At 33.9% G+C, this 23,358-nt stretch overlaps 3 protein-coding genes across 3 annotated transcripts; all 3 read left to right on the top strand.

Moving 5' to 3' along the window:
• Positions 1–3,498: 3,498 nt before the first annotated feature.
• Positions 3,499–5,373, top strand: LOC106765600 (5-amino-6-(5-phospho-D-ribitylamino)uracil phosphatase, chloroplastic). Its single transcript, XM_014650277.2, has 2 exons — positions 3,499–3,642; positions 3,846–5,373. Exon 2 carries the CDS (start codon positions 4,051–4,053, stop codon positions 5,185–5,187), a length of 1,137 nt encoding a protein of 378 aa, XP_014505763.1. The 5' UTR covers positions 3,499–3,642; positions 3,846–4,050; the 3' UTR covers positions 5,188–5,373.
• A 6,178-nt stretch (positions 5,374–11,551) lies between these two features.
• LOC106767912 (glutamate--cysteine ligase, chloroplastic-like) lies at positions 11,552–19,181 on the top strand. Its single transcript, NM_001317274.1, is given in 15 exon segments — positions 11,552–12,023; positions 13,039–13,189; positions 13,294–13,401; positions 13,655–13,747; positions 14,803–14,886; positions 15,024–15,092; positions 15,170–15,240; positions 15,324–15,392; positions 16,489–16,582; positions 16,725–16,814; positions 16,909–16,989; positions 17,759–17,851; positions 18,423–18,503; positions 18,583–18,652; positions 18,894–19,181. Coding segments are annotated over 15 exon segments (1,527 nt in total). The 5' UTR covers positions 11,552–11,739; the 3' UTR covers positions 18,983–19,181.
• A 1,892-nt stretch (positions 19,182–21,073) lies between these two features.
• Positions 21,074–23,323, top strand: LOC106767911 (tubulin beta-1 chain). The gene is made up of 3 exons (XM_014652876.2): positions 21,074–21,599; positions 21,913–22,182; positions 22,387–23,323. The coding sequence occupies exons 1-3, from the start codon at positions 21,206–21,208 to the stop codon at positions 23,061–23,063; spliced, it is 1,341 nt and encodes a 446-aa protein (XP_014508362.1). The 5' UTR covers positions 21,074–21,205; the 3' UTR covers positions 23,064–23,323.
• Positions 23,324–23,358: the final 35 nt, after the last annotated feature.

The raw sequence follows: 23,358 nt of genomic DNA, 5'->3' as shown, positions 1-23,358 counted from the left end.
CGACTTGATAAGAGGTGACACAATAAACCAAACAAATAATAAATCTCTAGAGGATAAACTTTAATTCATATCTTTGATACCATGTTAAGAAATTGACTGTAAGTCTAACTCGACTTGACAAAACTAGCTTATAAGGCGAGGTTTAAACACACTTATATATTATGAAATTGTTTTATCTTTAGTCGATGTGAGACTTCCAATAATATCTTCAACATGCAATGATTTTTATGCAAAGCATACCACAATGATTGTGTCATCATCCTAAGTGAAGCAAAATGACATCATCCACTTATTATTTTATCATACGACAGTGAAAGATTCCTCGACTCTAACTAAAGATATGATCAATAATTCTTTGTGAAATATCTCTCTTTTGAAAGGTTAGGATGCAGTAAACCTTGCATGTGAAGGACCAGCACAATTGAGGATTCATGAACATTTTTCTTTCTATTTTTCCTTGTTTCTCTGCAACAAAGGCATGATAAAGGAAATGTTGCTCTGTCACGGAGAAAACGCGTGTCGAGAATTGTTCTTGTTGCTTTGGAAGTTATACAAAAAGGTCGTATAACCACAGGCTTAAGTTGTGGCGTAGGATAGCTATTGCACAAGTTGCATCACCTTCCTTATAACCAGTGGTCTAATCGCGTTATTCTTGTGGTTGAGTGTGTGTTGTTCCCGAAAACGCCATTGTTCATCTTCACCATTAGGTCCGTTAACGAGAATAATGACTCTAAAACCAAATACTACAATGTTCACCTTTCTTCTAAGGTCTTCGTCAACATCAACACCATGTGCCCTCTTGGGAACCATTATGAAGCGTTTTTACCAGGATCGTGGTAAGAAGGCCTCAAGGTCTGACTCCCTTAACAACAATGATAACCTTAAGTTCTAGATTACACGTCCTGAATTGTGCATAAAGATATAAAAGATGTGGTGGGTGATAGGAAACAACATGGTGGAGATCCAATAGTTGCAACATTAGAGGAACAAGAACTGGGACTATATGAGGAAAAGTAAAGTTTGAAAGCTAAAGAAAATTTGGAAGAGCTTATGAAGCTCTTTCTTTAGAAAATTTGTAGTGTCGAAGAAGTTTGTGGTAGGGAAGATTGTGAGGTTGGTGTCATGGAAGACCAGGGACAGGGTGCGGGTGACATTGTTGATGAACATGGTGGTGGTGGGTATGAAAGTGCAAACCCTTGAAAGTTGTAATATATAGTTTTTGCGATGTGAGTGAAGGATTTAGGCGATGAGATGAAAAACTTTTCATGGTGGTTTACAATGGAAAAACCTTGGGCATTGTCCGTAATGTTGTCTCGAGATTTTTTTACACGAGTATGGCATATTTGCCCACAAATTACATAAATGTGCAAGTCAAAAAGAAAAAAAGTGAAGTCGTCAAAAATCACGACTGTTACATTATGTTCCGAATACACATCAATAACAAATAAGCAATTAAACCCTTTAATTAATTGTGCAATCTCCATAGCCCCGCAGAACATACTAGATTGGTCATTGGGAACAACGTAGGTCAAATCCAACTATATATCACCTTAGGTTCTATCTTGGTTTTCACTTATGATAGTTCCTTTATGTAACATTCGGTTACTTTTTTTTTTTAAATTTCAATATTTTTTAATTTAATCCCTCGTCAAATTAAAATATTATTTATGATCTTTACACAATTATGATAAGTGGTTTTTACTTATCATAATACATGTAACTTTTATTACAAAAATGTCACCGCTACATTTATGATAAGTTTATTAAAATATGTCATAATATATATTTGTTTTATTACAAAATTACCACGACTCAATGCCACCAATCATATTATAATATTTTTTTTTACTTTGTTTTTATCTTCAGTGTCACAAATAATACTAGTAAATATACTCCACATGACATAAAAAAAAGATAATGATATTTAGACAACATTTTTTTGACAACATTTGAACATTGATTACATGTCAATCTGTGATTGGTCCTAAATTACTCTATAATAATGTTTATGATTATTATTATTGATTGTGGAGTAATTTAAGACCAATCACAGATTGACATGTAATCAATGTTCAAATGTTGTCAAAAAAAGTTGTCTAAATATCATTATCCTAAAAAAATACCAAACCACAAGACAAAAGAAATTCACATTTATATTATAGAAAAGAAAAAGAAAATGGGTTTTATATTAGTTACACCATTTGAACCTTTATTTTTAGAAACATTTCAATCATTAAAAGAAATAATTTTTATATTTATAATGAAAAAAAGAAATTAAAAAATAAAACAATCAATGTAAATGCGTGTAAAAATTTACTAAGTACCCAAATATTACTATAAAAAAATGGAAACGAAGTAGGAAGTGTGAGGAATTATAAGTTTTTACACTGTTGAAATGCCAAAAAAGGGTTTGAGAATTAATAAGGTGTAAGCAAAGTAAAATTATTTAATCAGACCACCATTGGCACATGAATTGAATCAGAAGGACATTTATCAGGAAAAGAAACGTGGGTGCAGAAAGAAATACTCAGTTTGTTGTTGTGTTTTGGCCCAAGCCCACTTTAATACAATTTGACAAATCTATTCAGAAGTTAGCAAAATATGTATCATAATCTCTGTCAACTATAATATTTAAAGTCATCTGTGCCTAAATTTGTTAACATATCCTTTTGATTGACTCTGTTATTATATGATTAGGCATAATATCATTACCTCATCTGGATTTTGGTGGAAGGACTGATCAATCGTATAATTAAACTATATCAGTTAAATATTTTGTTTCAATATATAGTATATTTTTATATACATTTTTTTTATCATTTATATATTATATTTTAATATCATAAAATATGTATTATTATGTACATTTTAATATTACACATTCATATATAAATAACTTTGCATATTCAAATTATACACATAGATAAACACAACCAGCACGTGTTGAACGTGCAAACCGGAAAATGCGTTGATTTGACCATTAGATTGGTGAGAGTCTTCAAAGTTTATAAATTATAATAAAAGAATTAAAAAACCACTAGTGAATTAGAATAAATATATGGTAAAGCTGAATTGAGATGTAAAAAAAAATATTATTATAAATTAAATGTTTATATTCAATTTAATCATCAGTTTACAAAATAATTTTTTTCAAGTGATCCTTATTTATGTCCAGGAGGTTTGAACCCATTTTCAGTTCTTCCAAAATTGAAAATTATTCAGACCGGGTAGTTGAGTGTCGTAACAGGAAACACTGTTTCAGCAAGTGTAAACGAGGGTTTTAATTAAAGAAAAAAAAAGGTAATGATATGAACACCATCGGTTACCCAATAGTTTAACGTGACTTCATCTTGTGACGAAACGTGTGCCAATGATAACCTAAGGTTTTGCCAGCGTGGATAGTTTCTTCTTCAATGTTCGGGTACCGTGCGTGCTTTCTCTCTCTATCTCTTCTTCATCCAACTTGTCTGATTTATAAACCACACTTTTGGTTAAAAATCAGAATCAAATTCAGAAAACAAAAAATAAAAATAGAAAAAGGAAACGTATAGAAAAAGCTTCTCCGAAAATTTGGCAAAAGAGAAGAAAAGAGATTCACGTTGGTTCATTCTCATTCTCCCGTTCGCTTCCTTTCTCTTTCAGGTTTCTTCTTCTTCATTCTCTTTTCTCTTTCCAACGCTCCAACTGATTTCTTTACATTCTTTCTTTTCTTTTTTCTTTTTCGCTTTTATGCGTTCACTTTCCACTGTTATGCGAATTTTATTTTGTTTATTTATTTATTTATTTACATTCTGTTTAGCTATTTTTGAGATTAGAGTAATTGGTGTGCTTGTTTTTTCGTGAAGGCCATTTTTTCTTGACGATAAAGTTGCGATTTCACTGGTGTCGTTTTGCCCAAGATGATGTCGTTTTCGGGAATATGGTAATCTGGGTCTGGGAATCTGGATTGAAGTTCTTTCTTCAGCATTGGTTACTTTTGAACTCTGTCAATTTGATAATTGGTTGGTCCCCTCGTTTTTGCCGAACTCAATTCAGTTAGGTAAGTGAAAAATGGTTGAATCAATTGCCGCAACTTCATTCCTTGGCCACCGTCCAATTTTCGGTGGAATTTTGGCCAGGGATGTATCTGTTAAACGAAAATCTTTGAATTCTTGTCGGCTGCCAACAACCGAGTTTCTTGGTGGTGGAAGGATTCTGGTTTCTTTGACTTTGCCTAAATCTTATAAGCAAGATAGGGTTATGTTCTCATCAATTAAGGCTTTGGCTGTGGAGTTAACAAGAGAAGCACATGCTTACAGGGAAGAGAAATTGCCCAATAGAGATAATAGCAGGATTGATAGTGGATTTGATCAAAGGCCTGATTCGTGGCCTCCGGCTAATAGAGCCGATAACCCCTCCCTCCGGAATCCGTTGCTCCGGCATGAGAGGATGGGGTGTGGTTGGTTGGGTGCTATATTTGAGTGGGAGGGAGTTCTTGTTGAGGACAATCCTGATTTAGAGAAGCAGGCTTGGCTGGCACTCTCCCAGGAAGAAGGCAAACCTTCTCCTCCTGCTTTTATCCTCAAGAGAGTAGAAGGCATGAAGAATGAACAGGCAATTTCAGAAGTTCTGTGTTGGTCGAGGGATCCGGGGCAATTAAGAAGAATGGCTAATAGAAAGGAAGAAATCTACCAAGCTTTACAGGGTGGGATATATAGTTTCATGTCTGGGTCCAAGGAGTTTGTTAGTGTTTTAATGCATTATAAGATACCAATGGCATTGGTTTCCACGCGTCCTAGGAAGGCTATTGAGTCTGCTATAGGGGAGATCGGGATTGAGGACAATTTCAGTGTCGTTGTGGCAGCAGAGGATGTTCACAGGGGAAAGCCTGATCCTGAAATGTTTGTTTATGCTGCACAGCTTTTGAACTTAATACCCGAGAGGTGCATTGTGTTTGGAAACTCCAATCTAACAGTGGAGGCTGCACACGAAGCACGGATGAAATGTGTGGCTGTTGCTAGTAAGCATCCTGTCTATGAGCTTGGGGCTGCAGACTTGGTTGTCAGGCGCCTGGACGAGCTTTCTGTGGTTGATTTGAAGAATCTCGCAGACATTGAAATGACTGAATTTGGGTCTCCAGAGCCTGAGGTGGAGCTGGAGATGGAAGAAGATTATGACCCATCATCCGTTGATGACAATTTCTGGTAAATCCTATAAATGTACAGTTGATTGAACTTCATCTGATTGTTGATGATACTAGTTACAGGTTAGTTACTTGTGTATATGGTAAACAGAATAAATGGGGGAAAATTATAAGTGATCTGCATTGAACATTGATGTTTACTTATGAATTTTCTGTTCATATACACTCACGAAATTTTCGTATTTGGTTAACTGTTTTTTCCACTTTCCATCCGTGAGATAGAATATAGATGGCCTCAGGAAGTTTAGGCCACTTATTGGTTTGGTCCATGAAGTTTATCTTCCGACCTATTATATCCGAACCTAGCTTCTGGAGAAAATTTGTCACCTTCAAATAAGAATATTTGTAAGGAATGCAAATGAGGTTGTGTTATATCTAAAATGGCTAATAAGTTCCTCATCAGTGATTTAAAACTATTTTTCATCTGCGTCTTCTACTAAAATTTATAATGGCGACGGCTCTGCTTGTGGGGGATGGAAGTATACTAAGCCCAATATGTAAATCTTGATAAAGGGATAAATGTTAGTCATAATGCAATATGTTGGAGGTGGGGGATTGAGATTTTTGCCTATATATATGTGTCTGTTTCTATGAAAGGAATAGAATACTTGAAGGGACCACTTTCATTTTGGTCTATGGCTTGGAATTGTTGATACTAAAGTAGTAAAATTTCTATTGTATAATTTGAGTGCTTTAGCAAAACATGAACTCACTTTCTTTTAAGACACCAATTATTTATAAAGCAGGTCACTATTACAATGAATGTGTTTCTTTCAAATGTAATTTGGTTTTCCACGTTCATGATTCGAAGCTAACTTAGACACTGTTTGTTTTAGCACCTTAAGATAACTTTGAAAAAGATCGGAATGACTTTCAAGTTTGTGCGTGTGAAGACACTTGTTCAAAAATGTTAATTTTTAAAATTGAATTCAGTTTCTTTTGAAACTAATTTTAATTTCTTTGTCAGGAAATACTTAATTTTCACTTCAAATCTAACAAAATTGTAGCAGTAGAATTGTATAATTTATTTGTAATCCATTGATTGGGATATTTCTAGAATTGGCATGTTGGTACAGTGATAGTGAGAATTTAAAGCAAAATGCAATGGTCAATTAATTATATTGAAATATAAATTATTTATGATTTTATTTTTAATGGACAATTATGGATTAAAAAAGGTTAAGAAGCAAGCTCTGTAATTTTAGCCAATCTAATACAAATTGATTCACAAACAAATGTTCTTTCAGATAATTTGTGTTTTAATAAGGGATGACAACGTTGTTGGACGAAGATAGATTTCGTTATCATATATTCATTTTTAGGAAAAAAAACATTTTTATTTTCATATCCAAATTTAATAAGTATTAATTTTTTTTTTCATCCTTATCCTTATTCGATAATAATCCTTATTCGATAATAAGTATATACTTCTACTTTACTCGCTTTCTTACAATTTTAATATTAGTTAAATATTTTTTGTAAAATAATAAATATTATGACAAAGAAACATAATGTTATCAAATATTTAATATAAAAAGTAAGTATTTTTTTTACTCAATATCAAATATTTTTTTTTTAAATTTTAATTATATACCTTTCAAATTAAAATGCTAAATAAAATTTAATGAGAACTAAAACATTTATTAAATTTACAAGCATTAATGAGACTTGGTTGATAAAATTAAAAACATTTTTTTAAAAATATAAAAGTAAAACAACTATTCAAATTAAAAATTTAAATGTTTTTTTACTTCAATTTTTAAAATTTGAATGAACTTTTTTTATACACTAATAAAAGTTATAATACATCACTCAAAATCACACAAAAAGAGCAAAAATTAAACTAATAGTAATTGAAATTTAACATATATCTTTTATCTTTTGAACATTAATATATGTTATATGATGATAAAATATATTAATGACAATTATATTAAATTATTATATTATAGTAAATAAAATTTAGGTTTAATAGGTTTGGAGGTCCCTATATTTGGGGTTTGTTTCAATTGGGTCCTCCAATTTTTGAAGTGATCAATTAGGTCCCTAATTTTGTCAATTTGAATCAATAAAAGTCTTTCTGTTAAATGCAGTTAACGCCGTGAAGTTTTTGAACATGTGGCCCTTCCAGGTGGCATCGTTTCAAGTGCATAGGTGAATTATAAAAGGGTGAAATCCCTAAATTAAAAGGATTTCACCCTTTTATAATTCACCTATGCACTTGAAACGATGCCACCTGGAAGCGTCAGCGTGCCACATGTTCAAAAACTTCACGACGTTAACTGCATTTAACAGAAAGGCTTTTATTGATTCAAATTGACAAAATTAGGGACCTAATTGATCACTTAAAAAATTGGAGGACCCAATTGAAACAAACCTCCAAATATAGGGACCTCCGAACCAATTAAACCTAAAATTTATTTGTACAATTATATTGATAAAATTACACTTGTAACAATTATAACACTCCATTTAATAGTAAAAAACCACTAAATAAAACATTATAAAATTTGATAACCATAAAACATATAGTTACAAAACATATACAATATTAATATAGTTATCTACCTGTACACATTCAATGAAAACTATAAGAATTCATCAAAAAGAAAATACTCTCATACATAAGAATTAAGTAAGATTATAAGATATTATGGTGCTTCCTCTACATCCATCATAAACATATCATAACTCATCTCATCATTTGTTAATGTGAAGTGATTATATAAAAATTACAATGAAACACAAAAGAGTAAAGGGAAAACTAATGTCCATAAGATTTGATCTAAAACAATCACAATTTATCAATTAAACATATATAACGTACCATAAATAATTTATTCACACAAACAGTTAACACTGGACTCAATTATCTAGATAATATCTTTGACATAGGGTTTCAGTGTCAGTTTACTTTTAATAGTATTTATGTTATGCATAAACCCACGAGTTATCATCCTACTACTGATAAGTGTGAAAAATACTTGTTTTCATACTTATAAATGAGTTTAAAGTTGTAATTATTCATGTGTTTCCTCATTGAAAAATTGTAATAGGTAGTAAAAAAGTTGTGTAAACAGTTGTACATGAAATTTTATATTATTTGAGTGTTGACAGTCCTATTTCACTAAGCACGTGCCATCAGTCACTCAACCAAAATGAGACTTTTCGCCTAGAGCACCAACATTGTGGGCTGAGCGAATAGAGCTAGTTAGAGGTTTGCAGTTGAGATTTTCACTCAGCACATGCATAGTTGTGCACTAAGCAAATTAATTAAATGAAATTGGTTTTTAAAGTCGAGATAGAAAGAAAGAAAGCATATTCTGACAGAACACAACACGAAAAATACTAGAGAAACATCAGGAGACAACTCCAAGGCTTCTATACATCATTTTCTACAAGAGATTGCTTAAAAGAATATGCTCTAGATTACTAGGAGTGGTTAGTTTACTGTTCATTGGAATTGGTTGTAATGATTCTTCATTAATGTAATTTTCCTGTGCAATATATGTATGTATTCATGTGCTTTTCTTGACTTGCTTATGATTATACGGAAGTATGATGTGATTTAATTGTTCTTTTGTACTGGAAAGTATTTTTGAACATAAACGTAAGAAAAACAACCAAAAGTAACGATGCTAGGAATAGTTTCCGATCTTATGGTCATTTTTAACATCAGATTTTAAGGCAAAGTATATGTTAAATGAATTAAAGAATTAATGATTTAATAGACAACTTTATAACTTGATTTAAGGAATTAAATCAAGATACGTTGATGTTATATATATATATATTGTTTAGGATGTTACTCTAATGTTAATCATGAACCTAATTAATTAAACTTTCATTTAAATTTACAATCTTGAATTTTTACTTTTGTTATTTTTGTGCAATTCTCCAAATACGAAATCAATTGTTATCATCACTAAATTGATTTTGATAAACAAACGGATTAAATAACGTGACTCAAATTCTCTCGAGAGATGATACTTTTACTTATTCACTTTTGTTACTTGAGACGAATTTGGTACACTTTTCAAAGAGCTATCAATTACTCACAAGGTTAGTCACCTTTTGTGTCTAAAACAAAAGTATAGGGTTATGGTCTCGTGTCATTCTCTCATCCACCCAATTCATCTCTACATGAGTTGAATGGTTAGTAGTATCATTATATGTCCTTTTTGAACCTTCACACTACTTAAACACTAACAAAAATTTATTTTTCTATTTTAGAAAAAGCATGATGGGTTAGGGCCAACATATGTCGTCAATGATTGTGGGAGTCAAAGTCAATTAGGCCTTTAACGTCCAATCTATAATGGGTCAAAGTCTAAAGAGAGCAAAAAAATAACCTTCATACTAGATTTTTTTAATGTTTTAAATATCATTAGATGTTGGTCTCCTAATAATCCGACTCTAATAATCTGATATTTAATGACACATAACGTTAATCTCTACTAAATCTAACATCTAAAAAATACAAAAAATATCATTTTTAGATAAATTTTTTATTGATTTAAATACCATTAAATGACAAACTCTCATTAATTGGATACTAAATAAGATACAATATCCATTCCTCAAATTTGATGTCTAAAAGATATACAAAAATTCTTTCCAATTAAATTTTTGCTGTTTGTTTTAAATATCACTACATATCGTTCTCTAATAATTTGATGTCTAATTTAAATACATGACATCGATTCTCCTATAATCCCACAACCAACTCTTCATTTATTTATAAAAAAACCATCAATCACTTTTAATATTGATTTTATAAGTGCAATACAGTGCAAAAATCAAGAATTCGTGTTACCTATATAACTTCTTAAATACTAAAAGCACAGAAATCATATCACTTTAATTTAAAAAAAAAACTAAAATCTGTGCTTAACAAATGCTTAAACTAATAACAGTCACACTTCTTTCATACTTTGTCATCATCACCAAAGTTGATTGAGAAATACAATTTCTGTACAAATTTAACTCTAATCTTAAAAGTCATTTTTATTAAACATGACTTATTCTGAACAAATTCATGCTTCATGAACACAACTTATTCATTTAAATGTCCATTCTCGAAATTTGGTAATAAATTTTGACCACTTTGATAATTTCTCCTTCACTGTGTCCAATATGAATGGTTGAAAGCCATTAACTTCGAACCTAGCCAAATGCTTTTACAGTCAACTCAAGTTATTGGATTTTGTGCATCAAACATGCACCAAGCTTTGGAATTAGTGCTCAAACATAATAATTACTTTTAGGTCAAATAGTATTTATAGTTTTTAGTGTTATTTATAAAAAAATAACACTTAGTCTTAATTTTATTATATTCTTTCATAGCACCCCGTAATGATGATTATATGAAAATGAGATTCACCCAAGAAAAGCAATTAGACTATTTAAAATGACAATGATTCTGGTTACTCAAATGTCACAATTTTTGCTTGCGTGCGTGCACACGTAAAAATCCATTCTATTTTTCTATATTGTTGACCTCAAAGAACTAACCAAAATTGTTCTGTCCACCATGCTCTATTAATAGAAAAAAATAAAAGAAAAGAAACACATATCTCACACAATTTTTGCTTTTCCTTACTTAACAAAAATTTATTTTTTAACTTGAAAATTTAATACATATTATTATATTATTAAAGGAGTTATCAAATGAGTATATATATTTGAGAATTTAATATATATTTAAGAATATGACTCTTGAGATAGATAACTTATCAGTATTCATTCTTTATATACATTTAACAGATTAATTTCCCTAATTTAGTATTCACTACTATCAATATTATCGATAATTTACTTAAAAGAAAACCCTAATATTGTAATTGCATTGAATACCTTGTAAGTAAAAAAGGGAGAGAATAAGAATGATGTAGCATCCATGGAAGAGATTGTGCTTCACTACTTTATTGTCTAAATCATTATACCATGCTGAAGCCTCGTGACCCTTTTGCTCACTCACAACAAATTCGAATCATAGAATAAACTTTATAACTATATATATTATTTATAAAATTATAATAATAATACTGCTTTCTTGTCTGACATTTATCTTATGCTCCTTAAAACAAAAGTCTTTCCTCTAAATTTCCGCCCGGTAATATAATTATTTGATTATCTTAAATTACTGTAGTTTGATTTTATTTAAAAATGTTTTAAATATTTAACAAAGTGTATTGAAAAAAGAAAATAATATTTAAATTATGTTTTACCTAAGTAATATAAAAAAAAAATATTGAAAGAATAATGCATATTATTAAGTAGTGGAGAGTGGTGGTGTGGTGGTAATATAATGCTTCAATTTTGATTCGAAGAGAGAAATAGAAGAGATAGCTACGAAGCTAAGCTTCTCTAAGCTGTGCTGTGACCCACCGAGTGTACCAGAGAAACACCTTCCTCCACTCTCTCTTTTCTTCTTCTTTCTTTCTTCCACCGCTTACAGTCACAGTCAATTCCTCAACCCTAATAACCGTTTTCCTCGCTCTTCTCTCACCCGATTTCTAACATTCCTCCGCCTTTCGCTCCTTCCGGCCACCGTTATGGCAGTCCTTTCGCGAACTACCCCCACCTACTCCTACACCCACTTATCCCGACGACACTTCGATAGGGAAACCAAAGCTTCTGCTGCCGACACTTTCTCATGCTCTACCTGGGTTTCTGCTAAGAAGCCTTCTCCTACGCAGAGGATTGTCACACGTGGGGGAAGAGTGATTGTTGCTGCTAGCCCTCCCACTGAAGATGCCGTGGTTGTCACGGACCCACTCACCAAGCAGGATCTTGTGGACTATCTTGCCTCGGGTTGCAAGCCCAGGGAAAAATGGAGGTGTCCTTTTCTTGTTTTGCCATTCGGCCTTTCTTTAACACGTGTTTTGCTACATGATTGTTTTGTTTTGATGTGCTTCTTTCTCTTTTCTTGTTTAGTTTAGGAGTATTAATCATGCTCCTTTTTATATCTTTTTATTTTCTTAATTTTTTAAATTTTTTAACTTTCCACACGGTCCACGCATTAAAGCTAACAACCAACCAAGAACTAATTTGTGTCTGGCCGCCCCAGCATTATTCTAACATGCAAAAAATTCAGTACTTCGGTAATGGATTCTGGCTGTACCAGGTCTACCTTTTGTCCAACCGCCGGTTCAAGAGACTGTTTTTTTTTTTGTCACCTTGAAGCTGTTGTAGTAGAATTGAGATGATTATTAATTAGCCTCCTTTGTAAGCTGATACAACTGAGCTGACTTGGTTTATGGTTCTAATGTAGTAAGTCTTGTTTTTTGGTCCTGGTTTCATTTTCTATTTCCGCAACAATGTGACTATTGCTGGTCCCCCGAGTTTTGCTGTGGATAGAATACGGGTTACAAAGTAGAGAATGTAAGTATCTGTGACCGTAATTGCAACTGTAACACGGAGGTTTTTGCGGTCCAGCTACTGCCATTGCCTCTGACAACATCCACATTTGTCTGTAATTTTCTGCAATATCAAGGATTACCATAAAACTGCAATAATAACCACAATCACAATCACAACTATCATTTTAAACCCTTGGTTTTGACAATTATAAATGAAAGAAAAAAAAAATAAAAATGCTTCAATTGCTGGAGCAGTCATCCACACTATAGCAGTGCTCAAATAGTCAGAGGAAAAACATTTCCCTCTGGTCTCGTGTTTGTTTATTACGAGGAGACCTTTATCTTTATATTTTCTTTTTTTGTTTGTGATTTTAGTTAAGTTTATATAGCACCTCACTAATTTTCTTGAAGATTTAAAATTTGAGGTGTCTGTGATGTCGATGACTACTTTGTATGTCTATAAGTGGTTAATTCCTTCATGTTGTCTAGCAGAATAGGTACTGAACACGAGAAGTTTGGTTTTGAGTTTGGAAGTTTGCGTCCTATGAAGTATGAGCAAATAGCAGAATTATTGAATGGAATTGCTGAGAGATTTGACTGGGATAAAATAATGGAAGGTGATAAAATTATTGGACTCAAACAGGTTAGTTAAATTTTGAATGAACAAACAGTTTAATTCATTTGTTTAAATTGCATGCATTGTTACAGTTGAAGATTTGAAGATTTTTTGTGCTTTATGTGAACCAGGGGAAGCAGAGCATATCGTTGGAGCCCGGTGGTCAGTTTGAACTTAGTGGAGCTCCTCTTGAAACCTTGCACCAGACTTGTGCTGAAGTCAATTCACACCTTTATCAGGTAGGCCACATGTCCTTGTTAGGGAGATCTGTTGTTTTACTGTTAGCAAAATAAATGCGTGATTTTCTGTGGAATCATTATTTTTTTGGATAAATATGTATATCATTGTGGGTGTGGCCATTTATCTTTTTAAGTGTGACGTGATAGATAGCTAAATTCAATGCTAGTTTTGTGTGTTTGATGTTTCTGTTATCTGATGAGTGGTCCTATTTCTTTCAGATCTGTAATTATTTCCATATACTTGTGTTTATAGGTTAAAGCTGTAGCTGAGGAAATGGGAATTGGATTTTTGGGAATTGGTTTCCAGCCAAAGTGGGGAATCAAAGACATACCTGTAATGCCAAAGGTAGCACTTTTCTTTCAACCCCTCTTTAAATTTCTTGAAATGTTGAACAGTTACTAATATCTCATGATAAAAATCTTCCTCAGATGTCACTTCCCGACTGCTTCAGTTATTACTTAGCCAGGCTAATAAAAGAATGATGTCATCCTATGTTACACCAATACTTCAATTTGTGTCACGTATGAGTATTCAATCCTTTAGGATACTTGACCAAGACTTTTATGATGACAATAATTTATAACTTTTTGTGTCAATGTCTAATTATGTGATTTTAATTTGGATTTGTACAATTTGCAGTTGTATATTTATCAAGTTTCAGGAAATTTTATACATTTTTCAATGTGTGTGTGTGTGTGTGTGTGTGTGTGTATATATATATATATTGTATCATGTTATTTTCAGAATAAGTGTATTGCCGTATCGGACATATATTGTCTGATACACATATCGTATCAGTGCATCATAGACACCATCTCATTTTAGTTGTCTTTTCTTGAATTTGGTTGGGTTTCCTGATTTCAGGTTACATAGCTGTCAAATTTCAGTCATACCTATTCACTATCTATCATAGTTGTTAAATAGCAGTTATGATAGGGCCTTAAGTGTTGCCCCCTGCCACTTGCCTCCTGCTTTTAGCTGCTTTCTGCCATTTCACATTTTGTGGCTTTCATAGTGGATTTGGACCTTTTTCGGGCAAATTGTTTTAAAAAACCTTTCTTCATTCTTCTGCCTGCGTGGGCCAATTGTAGCCTTCTCCCTGTACCATCGGCTGCCAGTTCCAACTCTGATGATCCAAACTGTGGCAACCACCATAGTTAAAGCTCTTCTTTCCATTTTATTTTAATTTCTTATCTCTCACTCTTATATTTTGTCTCTGTGCTAAACCTTGTTTTTCAATGTTCTATCAATTGTCTCTGTTGGTGTTTTTTTTTTTTTTTATTTGTTATATGCGAAGTTCTGTCAGCAGGTCCTATTCTTTGTTTTAACTGAAAATGGGACAGTTTATTCTTGACCTTTGGTTGTTCAATTACCTGCTTTCTGACTATGTGTTGCCACAGGGAAGGTATGATATTATGAGGAATTACATGCCTAAAGTTGGTTCTCTGGGGCTTGACATGATGTTCAGGACATGCACTGTACAGGTATATATGTGATGATTTTCAAGCTTGCTTTTAACAAAGTCATCCTAATTTAAATTTGTTAAAACAAGTATCTTTTGACACAATGTAAGCTGCTCTTAGGCTGGATAATAATTATTTTTTTTCTTTTAATTTTATAGGTCAATCTGGACTTTAGTTCAGAAGCAGACATGATCAGGAAATTTCGTGCTGGCCTTGCTCTACAGCCTGTAAGTAATGTTAACATTTTTTTGTTAGGGAATTTGGTCAGTGCATTGTGGTGTAATCAGTGTTATCTTTATGACAGATAGCAACGGCTCTTTTTGCGAATTCACCTTTTAAAGAGGGAAAGCCAAATGGTTTTGTCAGCATGAGAAGGTACATAGAAGTTTTCATGCAGTCATTTCCTTTCACACTGCCTTGTAAAGGTGCCTTAACCATTTGTCATATGATCGGAACAGCCATATTTGGACCGATACTGACAAGGACCGCACAGGCATGCTGCCTTTTGTCTTTGATGATTCTTTTGGGTAAGATATTTTCCAAACCTTTTTGAGTCCAGGCTTCATTTAATACTTTGATTTTATAAGAAGCATTGAAAATAGAACTTTTTATCTTTTTGCTGATTTTCTTATCGTTCTTATTGACTTCCAAAATACATGTATTGGGAAATATACCCGTAGGGCATTTAAACTTTTGAGATATAAGATTTCGATCCCTAAAACTATTTTTGACCAGATATTAAAGGAGAGTTCGGGTGTGATGAAATTGTGGGTCATTGTTCTACTTAAGTAGGATACTGTGACTTTTTAACACTTTTGCCTCTGAAGTTCTTCTGGTACCGTGATAGGTTCGGTACCGTTTACAAAAGAAGGAAAAGACGTAGTTAGTACAGCTGTAATTAAATAGCTGTAACAGACTCTAATATAGTTCTATCATACCATTATATACACACCGTCCAACTCATTCCTTGACGATTTTCTTCTATGGCCTTTATTAAACTTCGGGTTTGGGCCATACTCAAGGGGTTAAAAAACTGAATGATGTACTTAAATACAAAATTCAAGGACTACTGTTTTTTTTCTTATAAGAAAAAGGACTACCATGATGACTACATCAAGACTGAAGAATATGGAGAAAGAACTCAGTATGCATAGAGCATAATTTGTTGTTTTAGTGATGTTTGCTGAATTTACATGGGTATTTTGAGGGAACAGAATATTTCATAGAGAATTTGGAGATCAGAATTGCTTTATTATTCAAAACAATGCAGTATACAGTTTCTCGGTATATTCAGTATCTATATACTCTTGATAGACTAAATGGAGATGTATTCTAGGCTATAATTAATTTAAAGCCACTCCCTAGGCACCGATACCCATGAATAATAAATGCATATATCATTTGATTCTTGACCATACTACTTTAAGTGCATTATCTATTAACATTTCCAACAATGCTGGATTTATCATGATAGTTATTTTCTGTAATATTTATTTGAACTACGATAATTATTGTATTACGTAATTTCATCTAACGTTCTGAATTACTTTTTCTTACAATTTTATCAATTGTATTTCCTGCAATGATTTGGTTGATTGTTTTTCTTCTATTTTTTGATTGCAGGTTTGAGCAGTATGTTGATTATGCTCTTGATGTTCCTATGTATTTTGTCTACCGGAAACATAGATATATTGATTGTACTGGAAAGACCTTCAGGGTTCCCATCTATCCTTAGTGTTATTGTAATTTTAGGCTATTTATTGTAGATCTGCCGTTCTCTGTCGCAGAACATGCTTTCCTTAACCACAGTGCATGTAATCTTGAATTTTCAATGTAAAGAATTGATTTTTTAATTGCAGGACTTCTTGGATGGAAGACTTCCTTGTATTCCTGGGGAATTACCAACTCTCAATGATTGGGAAAATCACTTGACAACTATATTTCCTGAGGTTAGTTTTTGTAGGTTTGACAATATAATATTTCTTTGCAATGGATTTGCAGTATTTTCCTAGTTGCGTTATTATAAATCATTTTTCTTTCCAGGTCAGGCTGAAGAGGTATTTGGAGATGAGAGGTGCTGATGGAGGCCCTTGGAGAAGGTTATGTGCATTACCAGCACTCTGGGTGAGTGGCCTTTTTATTAGCTGTCCATTATGTTTGTAGTCACTTGGCCTTTGACATTTGGAAGTTCATTGCATTATTTGTCCAGCACTCACCATAAAAAATGATGTCATTGAGTGTAGATGCTAGCATGTTGAAGTTCGAGTTGTAACTTAGCATTTAGCTTATTCATGGAGGTAACAATTTAATGTTTATTGTCTTAAAAAGGCAAAATGGAATAATGCTTTTAATAATACATTTTGGAATTTCTGTGGAGGAAGTCACAGATAGCCAATTACTTATTGTTATTGCTATCTTATTTGAGGTATTATCTGCTTTTGAAGCTCAGACATGACTTTGTCATGATTTTCTTCGTAAAGTTAAGGGAGTAGGTAGTGTATATAAACTATAATTGGCTTTCATAGGTAACTTGTTCCAGTATGTCCAGAAGCCCCACATTGGTAATAGAGTCTATATATACACGTTAAAAGGGCCACTTACCATGTTATATGTGTATCAAGGCCAATAATGCTGGATTTGAGGAAGTATATTGGGAAAAACCCAAATCGCACATAAGCTATGTATAGTGTTAAAATTCAGTATATAAAAAAGGGAACCGTTCTCATCTTACACACGTACAAATCAATTTTGTAGGGATAAATTATACCTAACCACACTTTCTAAGATATTTTTAGTTGCTCAAATCTTTGCTTGCATGCTCTTCACTTAACATAATGAGCTGCTTCAATAAAATAATTAGTGACAAGCTGACTGTAATTTTTCTGAATGTCAGGTAGGGTTATTGTACGATGATGCTTCTCTACAAAGTGTTTTGGATTTGACAGCTGATTGGACCCCAGAAGAAAGACTGATGTTAAGGAATAAGGTAGCATCCTTTATACCACTATTTTCTATTTTCATTTGGATTGCTATTACCCAACCTGGATGCCCAAGTTGTTAAGATTAGTCTCAGAAATATTTTATTAATCTCCAACATGTTCTCTCAAGCAAAATATCTCTGGGATGGAAGCGTGGACTAACCCTTGTGCTGAACTATATTTAGAAGTGGGGGATAAGTGAGAACCTAAATCTTGTCTTGATCATTTGATCAAAGTGGCCTTGGATCCTTGCCTAGTTATTTTATGATAGGTGCAACGTGAAAGTTGGATAAAAGGGAGCTGTTTTACTTGTTGCAAATTCTATTGAATTTCAGAGAACTAAATGTCTCTCAGAACCTAGTTTCTTCTCTGATTTAAGTCTTCTCCCCTCTCACACACATGCACACAAACACACGGGTATACCGCAATGCCTAGAGATTTTCTTCTAATTTCTTCACGAGGATTGATATATATGTCAACCCAGGGGGTCAGCGAATGATTCTTACTATTGTACAGTTTATATTTCAGCAATGACTATTTTCGTACTATGTCTATACTAACCACTTGAGTCTATGGCAGGTTCCCGTAACTGGTCTAAAAACACCATTCCGAGATGGTTTGCTGAAGCATGTTGCTGAAGATGTTCTACAGTTGGCAAAGGTAAAAGCCTAAAAGGTGTCATTATATTTGTGTTATTGCTGTTGTTTTCAATGTTGCTAAGGACATTTGGCCTCCGCAGGATGGCTTGGAGAGAAGAGGCTTCAAGGAATCGGGATTTTTGAATGAGGTCGCCGAGGTGGTTAGAACAGGTAATGTTTAATTTATTGGGTATATAATACTGTAATTATGCAAGTTTAAGCCAATTTTAAGAGCGCTTTTTTCATATACAGAGACCCGAGTTTTATTTCTACATCTTGAAATAGAATTTCTTTGTATAGACCTCTGCATCGTGAAATAGATCATCTTTACTATGCCATCATTGTTTTTTGTTTTCATGAAAGGTTTTCTCTGTTTTACTTGGTTTTTGACTAATGATATTTATATTGGCAGGCGTCACTCCAGCTGAGAAGCTTTTGGAATTGTATCATGGAAAGTGGGAGCAATCCGTAGATCATGTGTTTGAGGAATTGCTTTATTAAAGGTGTATTATCTTTCAAATGTCAGTGGAAGATTAATTGTGTAATCTTTTGGTTATAGTCCTGGCTAGCTCATTTGAGCTCTCCATTTAGATATAGGAAATAATGTATTTGTAATTTTTTCCATGAGGCTTCTCATATACCTTTCTTGGAAACACGATCTGATCTTGCTGACATTTAATTCATGTCATGCATTTGAAAATCCATCAGCATAGTCATCATTTTAACAAGAACATCAATAGATCAAATGTTTGTGGTAGATATTCGATAACCTTTATTTCTAGACTATGACTCATTCAGTTACTATCTTTTTAAGTTATTTTGTCACTATTTTCCATCATTGTTTAAACGTTCACTAATCTGTGCTCCATTTGAAAGATATATCTCAACCAACTAAAATATTAACTCCATGTTTTTTTGTGACAAGTGATTAAAAGTCATCGGCCATATTCCATGCTCTTGCGTAAGTAGTTCTTACTTCTAAATCATGATACCCATCATGAACAGTTGTTTAGCAATTTGCATGGAACACTACACAATAGCCTTCTGAATGTGAACGTGAATATCTTAAAACTCAACTAGTTTGAGAACGAGAGGACTGGGTGGAGGTGGGTGATTGCTGTGGATAGAACATTCTATCTGTCATCTGAAGCCTGATTTCATTTAATCAGAATTGATGGGCTACCTTATTAGCTCAATCCACTCACTTGAAAACCATACATTCAACAGCATAACTCTATCTCTTTAAACCTCTCCTCTCATGCCACTGTTCTTAAATTTCATTTATTTTTACTCCTGACGAAAATTATACTATATTCTTTTTCTTTCGTTTAGTAACATCAATGAAAAATAGATGATTCCGATTACAAACATTTTTTTAAAAGCAAGATTTTGAAGATTAATTAGAAGTGAACATTATTTTTTGTTTTATCCTTTTTTTTTTTTATTTATCATCAATTTAAATGTGAAGAAAATGATTACAAAAAGATTGTTTTACGTATTTGATTATAACAGAAGTTGATTAAGTCAACAATTGTCTATTAAATTACTCTTCAGATATAATTCAGTCTACAAACTCATAGTATGTCGCAATCAACAGATAATGCAACCACCAGATATTGGCTGAATTAGCAACCACCTTAAATCTGTGTATGGTAGCTGTATGAGATGATATCATACATTCATAATCATTCCTATCACATATCCTTCTCTCCTGTTTCATTAAATTACGGATCAAAATTTTCTCCGCAGTAGTAAATTTAAGATAAACTGGAATACAAGTAGCACGTATGAAGACACAGATTTTTATCTTATCTTATTATTATTAAATGCTAAAATTAATATTATTGATTACAATTCTCATTTACAGTTTCTAATTCGGAAAAGAAGGGTAAAGAATCTCTCCACCAGCTGGTTATTCCATGAATAGAGATGACAGTGAATGGAAAATGCTGATTATTATTTATAATAGGGATTGGGTTTCCCAGACCAATACCTAACTATTCTCTGTCAACATGCTTAGGTATTTATATGAACATACACCTTAAACACTATAATAAAAAGGCTTGAAAAAAAGAATTATTACATGGTCCGAAGTCATGATTTCAACGACATTTTACTCAACAATTTATCTTAATTATGTTCTAACAGATATGAGAAAGAGATGGCATTTCTTCCCCCAATAACATTTATTAACATGTCTAAAATTAATATTAAAAATCAATTACATGTTACATAAGAATGGAGAAACAATTAAACTCAGCGACAAGACTAGAAGAAACCTACAAGTTCAAATGAAATGTTATATATATATATAATATCTGCTTTTAATGAAGGTCTGAGTGAGAAAGGAGGTGAAATGAGAGAGTAAAAGCATGGTAAGCAAAGAAGGAATGGAGAATTATTGGAAGTAGTAATTGACAGATGGGAGTGATGATTCAGATATTTTGCTTAGCTAGCATGAGGCCATAATAGCACAACAATCATGCAATGGAAGTTCTTGTCCCTTTCCACGTCCAGCTCATTACACTAGTTGGAGTAAGACACAGCCCCTTCCCAACAAACCCACATGAACCTATTAATTCAACTTCCATTCATTTTTATTTTCATTTTGAAACTAAGAAAATCAAGTACCATTTTTATAAATCTTATCATCCCCTTTTGCCTTGTCCCTACAAAAGGACCAGCCCCTCTTCCTCTTCCCTTCTCAACTTCTGCTGCATCAATATGAGAGAAATCCTCCATGTTCAAGCTGGCCAATGTGGCAACCAAATCGGAGGCAAGTTTTGGGAGGTGATGTGTGATGAACATGGCATAGATGCCACTGGAAATTACATTGGGGACTCTCATCTTCAACTTGAGAGGGTTAACGTCTACTACAATGAAGCTAGTGGAGGACGCTATGTTCCTCGAGCTGTGCTTATGGACCTTGAACCGGGGACCATGGACAGCTTGCGATCTGGTCCTTATGGGAAAATTTTCAGGCCTGATAACTTTGTCTTTGGTCAAAACGGAGCTGGAAACAACTGGGCCAAGGGGCATTACACTGAGGGAGCAGAGCTTATTGATTCTGTTCTTGATGTTGTTCGTAAAGAAGCTGAGAACTGTGACTGCTTGCAGGGTACTACTTCCTTAGTTGATTCAACTTCTTAGTAAATTGATAAATTGTATGTTCATTCCTTCATGCATCTCCTTTATCACTGACAAACTCTAGATTCAGATCCTTGCACAATTTTCATGTTTATCATACTAGAATCAAAAGAAATTTTTAATTCTGGTTTATAGATAGCACTAGAATCTCTTAAAATGTAAATTGTGTACTTTTATTCTGAGTGTGTTTTGATCTGTCCTACAATCAAAATCAGACTTTTAGTTGACAAGGTATTCTTAAATGCAATGTTCAGATTTATGAAACTCTAAAAATTGTTTGGCAGGGTTTCAAATTTGCCACTCACTGGGAGGTGGAACTGGGTCTGGAATGGGTACCTTGCTGATCTCAAAGATCAGAGAAGAGTATCCAGATAGGATGATGTTGACATTCTCAGTGTTCCCTTCTCCTAAGGTCTCTGACACAGTAGTTGAACCCTATAATGCTACTCTCTCTGTTCACCAACTGGTTGAGAATGCAGATGAATGCATGGTCCTTGACAATGAAGCACTCTATGATATCTGTTTCCGAACATTAAAGCTCACAAATCCAAGTTGTAAGTTCACGTTTCTACTCATCATTTATTAACTCCAATAAAGTAAAATTCAGCCAATAAAAACGCCAGAGCATGTCTTGTGTTGAAGCAGAGCACTTCAAAATTAGCAATCTCATCATCAGATTAATTTGGAGTCATGTTTTCTTAGCTTCTCTTCAATGCGTCTGTTTATGTTGCTGAAATGACATGAATGAATGCATGCAGTTGGTGATCTCAACCATTTGATCTCAACAACAATGAGCGGAGTAACGTGCTGCCTCCGCTTCCCCGGCCAACTCAACTCCGACCTCCGGAAGCTGGCCGTGAACCTCATCCCCTTCCCGCGGCTCCACTTCTTCATGGTGGGTTTCGCGCCGCTAACCTCCCGCGGCTCCCAGCAGTACCGCTCCCTCACGATCCCGGAGCTGACCCAGCAGATGTGGGACGCGCGCAACATGATGTGCGCCGCCGACCCCCGGCACGGCCGCTACCTGACGGCGTCGGCGATGTTCCGCGGGAAGATGAGCACGAAGGAGGTGGACCAGCAGATGATAAACGTGCAGAACAAGAACTCGTCGTACTTCGTGGAGTGGATTCCCAACAACGTGAAGTCGAGCGTGTGTGACATTCCCCCCACCGGCCTCTCCATGTCGTCCACCTTCATGGGCAACTCCACCTCCATCCAGGAGATGTTCCGGCGCGTCTCCGATCAGTTCACCGTGATGTTCAAGAGAAAGGCTTTCTTGCATTGGTACACCGCGGAGGGCATGGACGAGATGGAGTTCACTGAGGCTGAGAGCAACATGAATGACTTGGTGGCTGAGTACCAGCAGTATCAAGACGCCGCCGCCATGGAAGAGGGAGAGGTTGACGAGGATGAAGAGGATGACCTGGCTGCATGAGAATGACATACATCATCGGAGAAACGCATGTAACACTGTTTCACATGGGACTAGTCGAAAACTACGTGTGATGCCAACTATCTAATAATTTCTCTTCCTTATTCATGGAAGGGTGTATAGTTATTATGGTTTGATTATTTGCAATTTGAGGATTTTGGTTTGCTGTTTTTGTTTCTCATTGCCTTTAATTGTTATGGGTTTTCTTTTTCTTGTTTATTGTCTCAATGTCAATGCTCTCACATAGTTTTTGTTTTCTATTTTATTCTCCTCCTCACCTTTTCTATCATCTCCATGC

The sequence above is a fragment of the Vigna radiata genome, chromosome 7, assembly GCF_000741045.1.
Source record: "Vigna radiata var. radiata cultivar VC1973A chromosome 7, Vradiata_ver6, whole genome shotgun sequence".
Lineage (NCBI taxonomy): Eukaryota > Viridiplantae > Streptophyta > Magnoliopsida > Fabales > Fabaceae > Vigna > Vigna radiata.
The sequence above is the reverse complement of the archived record's forward strand: the minus strand, read 5'-3'. Positions and strand labels throughout refer to the sequence as shown.

What these genes read in the sequence shown, in the direction of transcription:
- LOC106765600 (XM_014650277.2), top strand. Translation starts at nt 4,051, where the DNA reads ATGGTTGAATCAATTGCCGCAACTTCATTCCTTGGCCACCGTCCAATT.
- LOC106767911 (XM_014652876.2), top strand. Translation starts at nt 21,206, where the DNA reads ATGAGAGAAATCCTCCATGTTCAAGCTGGCCAATGTGGCAACCAAATC. An exon ending in GAACTGTGACTGCTTGCAGG is followed by an intron (nt 21,600 to 21,912) that starts GTACTACTTCCT and finishes ATTGTTTGGCAG; the next exon opens with GGTTTCAAATTTGCCACTCA. An exon ending in AAAGCTCACAAATCCAAGTT is followed by an intron (nt 22,183 to 22,386) that starts GTAAGTTCACGT and finishes GAATGCATGCAG; the next exon opens with TTGGTGATCTCAACCATTTG.